Source organism: Haplochromis burtoni, unplaced genomic scaffold, assembly GCF_018398535.1.
Source record: "Haplochromis burtoni strain Fernald_Lab_line unplaced genomic scaffold, NCSU_Asbu1 Contig_84, whole genome shotgun sequence".
NCBI lineage: Eukaryota > Metazoa > Chordata > Actinopteri > Cichliformes > Cichlidae > Haplochromis > Haplochromis burtoni.
Window position 1 is genome coordinate 2,071,740 of NW_024582445.1, and position 12,374 is coordinate 2,084,113.

General features: G+C 39.4%; 1 protein-coding gene across 2 annotated transcripts in view; it reads left to right on the forward strand.

The window, feature by feature from the left end:
• The first annotated feature begins 2,596 nt into the window (after window positions 1-2,596).
• inpp5b (inositol polyphosphate-5-phosphatase B) overlaps window positions 2,597-12,374 on the forward strand; it is a 29,579-nt gene continuing 19,801 nt past the window's right edge. Inside the window, exons 1-8 of one of the 2 annotated variants that reach the window (XM_014334608.2) lie at window positions 2,597-2,984; window positions 4,707-4,786; window positions 5,079-5,176; window positions 5,310-5,339; window positions 5,452-5,562; window positions 6,547-6,690; window positions 10,169-10,259; window positions 10,794-10,964. In XM_014334608.2, the coding sequence (XP_014190094.2) occupies window positions 2,928-2,984; window positions 4,707-4,786; window positions 5,079-5,176; window positions 5,310-5,339; window positions 5,452-5,562; window positions 6,547-6,690; window positions 10,169-10,259; window positions 10,794-10,964 (782 nt within the window). In that variant the 5' untranslated portion in view covers window positions 2,597-2,927. Of the gene's footprint in view, window positions 2,985-4,706; window positions 4,787-5,078; window positions 5,177-5,309; window positions 5,340-5,451; window positions 5,563-6,546; window positions 6,691-6,722; window positions 7,660-10,168; window positions 10,260-10,793; window positions 10,965-12,374 lie in introns of those variants that run through there. The other variant, XM_014334610.2, reaches the window with a different exon arrangement.

Consider the following 12,374-nt stretch of genomic DNA (forward strand, 5'->3'; position numbering starts at 1 on the left):
TGTCTGATAAGTTTTTCCCCAGCTACAGCTTTCGGAGTGTACTTAGTGGATCGCGGTTTAGCAAAGTCTACATTCCCTCAACCTAAGTTCATAAAGTAATCACATAAATTCCCTTGTTTTGTGTTTTTTTTTTTTATCCATAGCTCCAGTTACCTGTTACTTTTTAGAATAAGCTTTACATTGCAAAAAATACTGACTGTTGCTAGATGGGAAGCCATGTTTTACATGTCTAAGTTATAAGCTGTTCAATGAATTAGTAATTTGAATTTTATGGCAGCAACACGTCCCAAAACATTTGGGACAGAGGCAACAAAAGGCTGAAAAGGTAAGTGGTCCTAAAAAGAAGCAGCTTGAGGAACCTTTTACAGCTAACTAGGTTAACTGCAACAGGTCAGTAAGATGCCTGGGTATAAAAAGAGCCTCTTTGAGAGGCAGAGCTTTCCAGAAGTAAAGACAAGAAGAGTTCCACTAAACTGCAAAAAAACTGTCTACAAATTGTGGAATAATTTCACAATTGAATGTTTCTCTACTTAAAATTTCAACATTTCATTATCTACAGTACATAATGTCATCAAAAAATCCTAAGAATTCAAAGAACTTACTGTGCACGAAGCCCAAGGCTGAAGATCACTATTCAATGGCTGTTTTGCACAGGTTAAAGAAGACTTCTAGAAAACATTGTTTGTGAACATATTTCACCATATCGTACACAAATACAGGTTAAAGCTCTATCGTGCAAAAAAGAAGCCATATGTGAACATGATCCAGAAATGCTGGCATCTCCTTTGGACAGAAGCTCATTGACTGAGGAAAAGCAGAAAACTGTTCTGTGTTCAGATGAATTTTGAAATTCTTTTTGGAAAATGTGTAAGATGATCCAGCCTAAAGAGCACAGAGACCACTGTGTTTGTGATCAGCAGTGAGTTTAAAAAACCTGCAATTCTGACAGTTGGATTGGTCTTAAAGGTATATACAGGTCTAAGAGAAACATATCCTCCCAGATGACCTCTTCAGGCAAGTTCTTTTATATTTCAACAAGACTATACTAAACTGCACACTGCAATTAGATGTGTTGTTACCATAAAATTCAAAATGACCTTATGTTTCCCTTAAAATTACACATTTTTATCAGATCAAACTGTTGATATGTTTTCTATGTTTTATTGTAAATACAATCTGGTCTTGAGCAACAGTTGTCCAGGGTTTCTGAAGGTCTTTTGGGAGGTGTTCTGGGGATTTGGTTTGGACATTAGCTGCTATTTCCCTCATTTTCAGTCCAGTATTTATACCTGCTTTCAGATGAATGTTTTGGTTTGTTGGTTTGTTTGTTTGTTTGTTAAGCCACTTAACTGTGACATATGAATCATTCAAGAATTTTAAAAAGTCAACAAAAGCAATGGATGAACCAGTATTGTGTCTGCAGCAGCCTGTCAAGAAAAGTTATCTTCTTAAAAAAAACTTTTACATTTCCCAATGGACTGTTAGCTAAAACTTTCTATATCTCTTAATGTACACTCTGTATTAAAAATAAATAAATCAGGAAACTGGACAAGCAGAGGATAAAAGCAGAAGTGGCAGGCCTATAAAAAAACAACTGTCTGCCACAGATGAACAGTATCTGAAAATGGTTTCCTTGAAAAAGAAGGGAAAATCCAGCAAAGACCTGGCACAGGACCAAAGACATCTGGACCTTGACTTGATCCATCTACTGTTCACTGAAGCTTCAGTAGGTGCATGGTGATTTAACATGCATGCAGCAATATCTGGAAACTGCCTCATTGGCAACAGCTTCATTTGTCAATATCACAATGCCAGTGCATTAAAAACAGGGATAAAAACACACACAATGGAACACTATCAGTCATGGATTTACATCCTCTAGATTACTGAAGCAGCGTGGGATCATATTGAGAGAGAACAGAACAAAATGAAGCCAACATCCAAAGAAGAGCTTTGAATGTCCTTCAGTGAGCCTGGGAACTATTCCTGAAGACTGCTTAAAGAAATAACAAGAAAACCTGCACAAGAGAGTTCAGGCTGTGTTGAAGAATAAAGGTAGTAATACCAATTAATGACTTTAGAGCCCATTAGAACTGTACAAACTCTGAGTTTGTGCTTTATTTGCAGTACAGTATGATGATTCAAGAAATCACTGAACCCTTTTCCCTTTTTCCTAGCAAAGTATACATAAATGAGAGGTGATTACACATTATGTGCTCTATGTATTTTGCACACAGAGCACTGTACTTTGCACAAAGGTGTATGTCCTGTGCCAACTGTGCAAAAGCACATACAGTACAGTTATCACAGTATCATGTATTGTGATAGCAGCTTTTTAAAAAATAATTTAAAAAAAAAATCAGCGTTACACACATCCTGAACAGTTCTTAAATTTTAACTCTCCAAGATCAATAGAAATCAAATAATATTAATGACAGTAATACAGTAGTCCATTTTGACAACGTAAGATGTAAATGCAATACAATATTTTTTGAAGAAAAAAAAATACGCAATCGACCACTTCCGCTTGATTGACCGGGGGTCATCAACACTTCCTCAAAAAGTTTTGATGCAACTTCTGAGGAGTGCGAGGTGTTGCAAGACATAACCGTCCTTGAGCTGGCGGCTTCAGGCCTTTGCAAACCAAACAGAGTGACGTCACACTGGGTGTACAGCGCGATCCTGAATCAGTGCGTGGCAGACTGGGTCGGGCTGGGCCAGCAGCGAAGGAAGGTGGAAAAAGAAGAAAACTTCTGGGTCGAAAAGGAATGATGTGGGATTCCGCGGAGCTTCTGCGCTCCCTTTCACTGCGCTGCGCTTCCACTTCAGAGAGAAATAACTGAGCTGCTCGAGTTTCCACGGAGTGGGTTTTCGTTTGGAGTGCGTGGTGCCAAAGTTGTCGCCCAGCAAGCTTGAATGTCAACACTATGGATCAGTCCGTCGCAATTCAAGAAACTTTAGAAAGGGAAGAAAACTGCATCATGGTATCCTTCCCGACTCACACGCATTGGTTCGTGGTTGACCAGCGAATCAAACTATAGATTACATGCTTCCAAAAAACCGCGTTTGACTGGCGCAACAGCTTTTCTGTCTGCTGAGCTCGAAATGGGGCCTGTTGGGTTGTGCCACTTGGCTGTCATCTTTCTGACTAAAGAGTAGCTTTACTTAGGCTTCTATCCGGGCATTGCAGTTGAGTGCACATGGAGTTTATTGGTGCTTTTGTTTTTAGATTAAAAACTAGTCTAGTCAGCAGTTCCTTCAAATAGGTAACATGTACTCAATACTGTAGTGAGACACGTTGTCCACAAGGTGGCAGCTGTGTGCTTTGTCTTTGTTGTCAGTGCTGGTGATCCTATAACTTCACTGTCATTGTCTTAAAGTAAGATGTGCGTAAAAATATGTTTTCAAAACAAGGTGCAGAGAGTAGTTACTGTTACTGTCATTCCTCTTTTAATAATATGGTAATAACATGAAGTGTTGCATAATACCATAAGGAGTTTGGGTAGAGATACTGAAGCCAAGTTAAGAAGAGAGGATTTGAGCTAGCAGCAGTATGGCTTCATGCCAAGGAAGTGCCCTGCAGACACGATTTTTGCTTTAAGAGTGCTGATAGAGAAGTACAGAGACGATCAGGAGGAGTTGTGCTGAGTCTTTGTGGGTCTAGAAAAATCATATGATACGGTACTAAGAGAGAAACTTTGGTGCTGTATGAGGAAGTCAGAAGTGGCAGAGAAGTATGTGAGGGTGATACAGGACATGTATGAGGACAGCAAGACAGAGGTGAGGTGTGCGGTAGGAGTAACAGATGGGTTCAAAGCGGGGGTAAGATTGCATCATGGATCGGCTCTCAGCCCCTTCTTGTTTGCAGTGGAAATAGACAAGTTAACAGTTACTGCAGACGTTGTGATCTGCAGTAAGAGTAAGGAGCAGGTGGAGGTATGCTTTTGGGAAAAGAGGAATAAAAGTTAGTAGAAGTGAGACCAAATACATTTGTGAGAATGAGAGAGGGCCAGGTCTAAGATGCAAGGTGTGAGGGAGTGAGGTAGTTTAAATACATAGGATAAACCATCCAAAGTGACATATGGTTTTGAGACAGTGGCACTGATAAAAATAAAAAGTCAGGAGACAGAGCTGAGAGCTGGAAAGATTTTTGTTGCGAACGACCAGGACAGGATTAGAAATGAGTATATCAGAGGCACAGCTCAGTTTGACTGGTTTGGAGCAAAGGGGGAAAGGGTCTTGAAGATGGCGCTGCGAGGCTCCCTCCAGGTGAAGACCACAAGATTCATGGATGTTGTGAAGGAGGACATGCAGAGGGTTGGTGTGACAAAACAGGATGCTAGGAATAAGATGATATGGAGGCAGATGATCTGCTGTGGCAACCCCTAAAGAAGAAGCAGAAGGAGGAGGAGAAGAACATGAATTGTTGCATGTAAACGGGGAGAGGAAATTTGATCTATAAATATGTTTATTAGCCTTATTTATATGCTGACATATAGATGCACTGGTTTATACTTTTGATATTACTCTGTGAAATTAAGAAATACTGTAAAAAGTGCAATAGTTACTTGTAAGGAATAGAAATCCAATTTCACGTTCCCACTGTAGTAGACTTTGCTGAAAGGTTTTTTTTTTTCTGGCAGATAAATATGATATTAAACATCAAGTGTAAACAACATCTTTCTCCTTAACTAAAACGTAATCATGCTGTCCAATGTGATGTCCTCTTTGATGACACTACAGAGAGCAGACTGCTGGGGCTCGTGGAGTCTGCAAACGAGCATGCGTAAGTTTTAGTGGCTTGGTGGGGAAAAAATATCTCTGACATGAGTTCTTTGCAGTTTGTTTGAATTCAGTCTAAAAAGTGTTTTCTAAGAAGAGTGGGTGGCAGCAGTACCACCCACTGCTTAACACTGTACACTACAGAGTTACACTAACCTGCCTGACAAAGGTACCACAGTCATGCTCTGTAGGGATATTTTTTAGTGTGCATGTGTTAGCTCTAGTTAGGCAGAGAACTAACTGAAATACAGACTTCATTAAACAAATCTTAAAATTACAATGTAATGTTTTTACAGAATCTTCATTTATACCCATCGAAGAATGGCAATTACTGCTGACGATGTATTGCTGGAGGCCATAATACCCATCTCTGTCGACTTTGCAGTTGTCACAGGTGAATAGTGTTTAAATATTTTTAGCTCATCTCAAATAAATATTCCCTTATGCTATTTCAACAGTGTACCTAATCAAAAATAATGTGACGGTAATTTCTCTGAAACATATTTCTCATACTACAATCTTTTTAGTTTCCTCACCAGAGGAACTTGTGGTTGTGGGTGAGTGTGCTAGTTTCCATTACAGCCCAATTAGAAATAAGCTGCATAACTGGTGCACCACACGATAATGAACATCTTGTTTTCGCCTCCTGCATTCTTCTTCTGATTTTAGGCGCTGATACCAGAGTTAGAATAAGCTACAAGGATGAAGAATTAGACCTCAAACTTCCTTTTGGCTCCAACTCGCGTCTCTTCCTCAGCGAAGTCAACAAGGCGTGGAGTGGTAGGTTAGCCCCTATATGATGTGTTTACATGACATCCAGCAAGAAACAAGAATAACCTTTGAAAGCTGTCGGTTCACTGGAATCAAGTATTAATTCGCAGTAGCACCAGCATCTTATTTGTTTAAGACAGGTCATTTGAATCTTAAGTGAAGAAGAGTGTGAAAAAGCACAAATATTTTGCTGTAGTAACCTATGTGAAACAATACCTATTGAGTTAATAACCTAGAGGTTATATTATTCTGGAAAACCACATAATATATCTATTTTGAAAAAGACTCCTGGTTATTGCTGTTTTGGTGGTGACACTTCCCTGTGCGAGAATTGCTAGCAGGCAGAGAGGGAAGGGTGGAGTTTGGACAGTATACGCTGTTCTTACTTAATCTTTGTGCACATAGCTTTTAGCAATGGGACATGAAAATTAGACATGACAACAGTTAACAGGATAAGTTACTTCCTTTTTATTAGTTAATTTGCACCACAATTTTACAGCCTGCTTTCTGTTCATCTGAAAGTATCAGGCCGTTAAAGGTCAAAGATGGTGTGCTTTGTTATGGATGTGCCGCTTTTCCCACCAGTTCGCCGTTTTCATGGTGGAAGTCCCAAATGAACACAAGCAAAGACTGATGTGGGTTTTTTGCGGTATTCCAAGTAGAGCCCCAAAGGCTTTTAATTTGCTGTGGGACACCAGTGATGGTAAGAACAAATGGCATGCCGGCTGTTGTTAAAAAGAAAAATTCTCACGGTGAGCCCATAGAGGTGAATTTAACCATGGAGGTTGACTTACAGGGTAATTTACTATGAAAACAAGACAAGGAATTTTAGGTGGTAGCTTTAAAATAAAGTTGCAAAATGCAACTTTTCTCATTCTTAACACTTTTTGTGTTGCCTTAAAGTGCACACTAGGCTCTTGTCGAATTTCTCATTAAGGCAAGAATCGTTTACAGTTCTTTTATCATTCTTTTCCTCCCTGCTTTTTTTCACAGATGTTTGCAGGACTCCCACACAGATACCCAAGTTTGACTGGATTACCAAGTACCACAAAGACACTAGAGGACAGGAAGTTGTCAAACAAGCCCTCGCACCCATCGGCACAACTCTCACTAAACTCAACCAGCACGGAAAAACAGGTTTTTCACCTTATTTTAATTTCTATGTGCCGTCTGCCAACGTCTCCCTATGCAATAAAATGAACTGCACTAGAATTGGTCCACCAGCATCTGTGCAGTGGATGTTGGGACGTGTTCTCCATTTTGTCTCTTCGTGTGTGCAGTTTTTGCGTGTCAGTATTGCACCATAAATTACATCCAATTTTGCAAATGCCACTTCCTCTGAATTCAACTGACTCCATCTGAACGTGAGTTGAAAGGAGTCGAAAGGACATCTTGACGTGACAAAGCATGAAAACCACAGGAATAACCTGTATTTTTAATTTGTCCTTTTTTCATTCAATGCACCACAGTAAACTAGAGAGCGAGAGCTCACAGGGCCAACAGGCCTAACAGAAAATGTAGTGCAGTTATTGTTAACTGCTATTAACAATGAAAGAAAAAACATAACAAATTGAGAAGCCATGTGAGATATCTGAGTGTTTTTGTGCATTGCTTTTAAACAGAAAAGCTTCCCAACTTGTGTACGTTCCTCATGCTGTGTGATTTTAAGCAGATTTGAATCAATCATTATGCTTGTGCATTCTGTTTTACTGGCATGCTATTGCTGACAAGTATGCAAAACATGGAATGACCTTATACAAATCACACAGCATGTGATACCGTGTAAAACTCTGCGTGCAACATCTTTTGTCAGTCAAGTGCCACACAAACACACTTACTTCCATAACAAATAAACAAAAATCATTTTTAAATATGTATCTCTCGTTATATGTTTAATTTTCCTAATCTAATGCAATGTTGTTGAGTCTTCCGATTTCAATCTGCATAGTCGATTAGGTTTGTTTCGGTGTCTTATCTCTGCAGCGGTGGGAGTGTAAACTCCTCCCACTACTATAGCGTTTGGATTGAGACTGAGTGGACATTGGTCTTCTGCACAGAATGCGTGGGAGCAATAAATGGAGATGTCTATGGAGATGAGAGACTTTGGTATGGAAAAAAAACTATTCCTGGTTTAATTTGTTGATTTTGAGGAGGTGAAAGAAACGCTGGGGTCCCTGCCATCCGGCCGGGATAAGCTTGCTTCCTAGTTAATGCTAGCGTGCAGTTCTAGTTCTTCTGTCAAGAAATGCTAACTTTAGCCTCATTAGCTTAAGTGCTTATCGATGAAACTGGGTAATTTCACATCCATGTAGCAATGTGTTCGATACATTGTTTTTTCGCCGCGAATCATAGAATCATAGGAGCTCGGTTAAAGAGAACAACAGCTAGCACTAGCACAGACTTCAGCACCGCGATATCATCGTCATTGTGTGGTTTTAAAAGAAGTGGAACACCTGTTAGGAAAAATGTTGCAACAACACGTTTTAGTGACACATTGTTGTGTCGTTCACCGAGAGGCTCTTTTTTTTTTTTGTCTTGAATTTTGAGCCATTTGCACTTGTTGTCAGGGTATTTCCACGTTCACCCATTCACTCCCGACTTATCCTCTTAGCCGATTTAGCTTGTTAGCTTCAATCAGTTGCCTGTAAACTTTGTTCCCACCGGCTCTCTCTGTTATTATAGGTCTCCGTTTACTGTCTGCTTCGCCTTCAAAAAGAAAAGTCTGCATGTCATCCAATTAAAATATATGACGCTCCAACCGTTTATTAAGCAGATGTAAATTTACAGTTAAGTATTAAAAGAAAAAAATAATTCATATGAGCAATCTGACGTGTTTCTGCTTGTGAAGCAGTGTAATGATGAACTTTGCCCGGTTGTATTTTGTAGAGATACTCCTGCGTTAATACGGAAGAGAGCCCTGATAGAAGAGTTTGCTATTTATGCTACGAGTAGCTGCACACATATAGAGAGGCATCCTGTGACAAAGGGAGTGAGCAAGAGGTCATACAGCTGGATTTCCGCTGTATGGGTAAAGATACTAAAGCCTGTGCAGGATGTACCATATAATGTTTTAAACGCATAGCCTCATACTGGTTGTACTGTTTTTAACTGTAAATTGGTTTTTTTTTCATCTAACAGATAAGCAGCTGTACTTTAAACGAGAGAGAGAAAAACTTGTATGTCTTTAATAACGTGCATGCAACAGTATAACACCACAAGGTTTTGCAGTCATTTCCTTGCTGATTTGAGAATGCAGAAATATGATAAGATCTCCAGTCAGTAGCATGTGTGCATTTAATGCCACAAGATTTGTTTCAAAAGTTGTCTGCACGGCAGCAGGTATTCAAAAGTGAAGTAGAATGGACATACACATCCACTGACTTTTATTTATTTATGCATTTTGTGTGACACTGGGTAAGTGCTGTTTGACAGCTGCATGTGGGTTGTGTGTGCAATAAGAGCATCTTTTGTAGTGTTTTCAAGAGCAATTTCACAGTTTGCTGGAAGTTCTGTCAGTCAAATAAAGGGATTTTCTTGTTGACTGAAACAACATAGTTGCTGTTTTTTAATTAAAATGTCAGTGTTAGTGTAAGGATTTTTAAATAGGGCTTAAAATGGCTTGAACTCTTAGCACCTTTTTTTTTATGTTGACCTTTTCTTGGGGTTTGGTGCACATGTCACAACCTGTCTTATTGGTAATTAGAGTGACATTTCCTAAAACAACGATGCAGAAAAAGTGACATCAACTGCCTGCTGAGGTGAAAGTAACAGCAGACTTTGATGCTGCAGCTGTTCTGCCAAAAGACATGTCTAATAAAAAAGAAAATAATCTATAAAACCAGTTTTATTAGCACGTGTTTTTGCTTTACTTTATTAAAATTATTATCTTATTATTGTTTGTGTTTCACTGGTTTATGCCTTGTCTGCTTTGTTGTCTTACTTCTTTAACCTTGTGTTTTAAATAAATATGATTTCCTTTTTCTTTTTGTTCATTTCTCAAATGCTGCACATAGAAAAGAGTTACACACATATTGTAAAAACATTAAGAGACCAGTTGGTTTTAAGTTTGTCATTTTGAAACAATTTTTGAGAAAAGAAATTCACTGTTGGTTTTTTTTATGTAGATTGTATCTCCTCTTTCGGGTCATTGCTTTGTACTGTCTAATGTAGCTTATTATAACTTTGTAGAATTTAATTTCCTGCTCAGAGAACCTGGCTTTCCCTTTCACTGGAGCCAGCTGTCTTGCCTGCCAAGCTTTAGGAGACAGGGGCATGCTGTCTAATACTTCGCACTCAGCCATTAAATCCAGCTACTTGGAATGCAGAAACCGTATCCATCTGCAGGAGGAGGCCTCAGTCGATTGCCCCCAACAACTAAGCTCTGACTTGGCATTTTTATGGTTTACTTATATTTATTCACATTTAGCTTAATTTGATTCTTACATTTTGGTTGTTTAAAGGCTGAAATATGAGTTTATTAATATATTAATAAAATATCTTAACCGGCTAAATGAAAATAGTACTTTGTTTGTGGTTCACTGTGCAGGCAGTTATGATTGCATAGCTGTCCTGCAATCATGTAATTAACCATTCTGTTTTATCTTTTCCTAAACAGAGAAATCATCAGACAAAAAAGTAACTTCAGAAAAAGAGAAAGGTTCCAACGGTGGCACACAGAAGTCCAGAGCGTCTGCCAACCAAGATAGGTGAGGAGGCCTTGAGAATCTTTTCATAATTTTTCAAGGGTGGGGAAGTCTTGCATTATACCCACACTAATACAGTTATATTTTAATACAAAGACAAAGACGGTGTCTGTTTTCGGTCCTGCTTTGCTTTGAGTTAATGTCTATTCCCTGTGATGGAGTTAAGTTTCAGGATGTTCCTGGAAGACTGTATGATATGGGCATATTATATTTTCTCCTCTCAACTTAGCTCATCCCATATTGACCACCTGGAAATAGAGATTGTTGTCTTTGTTGTGTTGAACTGCTGTACATTAAGACTGTAGCTCTCCAGTAAGTATGGCTTAATGCATTTAGGCTAAAGACTATGCTGACTGTTAATACACAGCTGGAGATGAGCATTTCTAGCATCTCCCTAATTGTTAAAACATTCCCCCCCACCACCACCCTCCACCGCAAAAAAAAAAAAAAAAGAAAGAAAGAAAGAAAGAAAACAACCCTCTGTGACTCAGTTTTTCCATCTCAAATCACATACGTTATTTCTTCTCTGGTGTGCAGCCTGGGCATCTCCACTCGAGAGGACCGGGATGACCTGGTGCGATCCTCCAGCCACACCCCATCAAACAAAGCTCACATACTAGCCATGCCGCAGTTTGGCCTGCGCGACAACCTTATCAAGTGTGAGCTGATGAAAAAAGAGGAACTGTACACTTTCTTGGAAAATCACAGGTATGTTGCTGTTTATTGTTTTTTGTGCCAGTGTGGCCCTGATTAAAAGTGTGTTTGGCTCATTGATAGAGGCACATAGATGTTGGTGATCTTAAAACTCCTGAATATTGCATAAGCATCATCAATATTTAAAAAAAAAAGGTAGCAAAAAATGCTTCCTTGATGATGATGATGATGATGATGGTAAGGCCTTGGTATTCTGGGTGGGGAAGACTAATCTAAGGAGAAGTGATGTGATCTTTTCCTGTTTGTTCTTCTTGGTCTAAAGCAGTAAAAAAAAGTCACTTTAAGCCGGACAACGTGTACATTATAGTAATTTGTTTTTAAGATCTACACTGTAAGCTTTAAAAGTTGGAAAAAAAAACACACTCCCAAGTTTCAAACTTAGGTGAGTGCAGATATTTTTAAACGAGTTGTATTTCGATGTACTCTGGTGTTCAGTTTGAAAATCGAAAACAGGTTGTAAAATCTGTGGAAAAGATGGTTTATGCATGAAGACTCTGTGCCCACAGTGTAACTGTTAACACAGTTTGGATGATAGAAGTGTTATGTAAAAAGCATGAGTCAACATCTGTGGGTTTGTCTTGCTGCGTGCTAAATTAAGCCGCACTGTCTCAGACGTTCTGAACACTCTGAAAATAGCTGTAACCATAATGGAAGGAATCTTGAATATGATAAACATGAGTGAGTTAGATCCAAAAGGGAAATATTTGTTTCCCATACATACATGTAAAAGGGTATGCTAAATATGTAATGCTGGACATATTTAAAAAAGCCGTATATGATTAACAAGAAGTAAGCTAGTGTTGTGCCTTTAAGTCAAAAACGGCAGACATTTAGTATCGTGCTTGCACACATGCATTTGTCTGCTTTTGTCTCGTTTTATACTCTATAGTTGGGACACGCTGGGGGGAAAAATCCATGCTGATATGAATATTATGAATAAAAGCTTTAGAAAAGCAGCAGTCCCAAGCTCCCTTTGTGTAAATATAGTTTCAGCTTTTCTCTGGTTAGCTGAGGCTCGGGCTGTGAAAGCAGAAAGTGTTTTAAGGTTCAGTGGCAGTCAGCACAAAATAAAAAGCCCCATGCTGCTCCTGTGAAAGAGCATTTGGAAAACAGCAGCCGCCTGAAGGTCAGAGACGTGGCACATTGAATGGAAGGAAGTTGCCTTTTTTTGAGCTGGACCTGTAGAATAAACCTCAGTGGGGATGTAAATGGCAAGGGCTCGACCCTCTCACGATTTCTCACGGCATGTTGCCTTCAGTATTCCGTTTAAATTGCAGTGAGGCTGCTCAGTGATCACAAGATGTTTATGTGTTTGTCCATCTCCATCTTCATCCGCTTTGTCCGGGGCCGGGTCGCGGGGGCAGCAGCCTAAGCAAAGAGGCCCAGACCTCCCTCTCCCCAGCC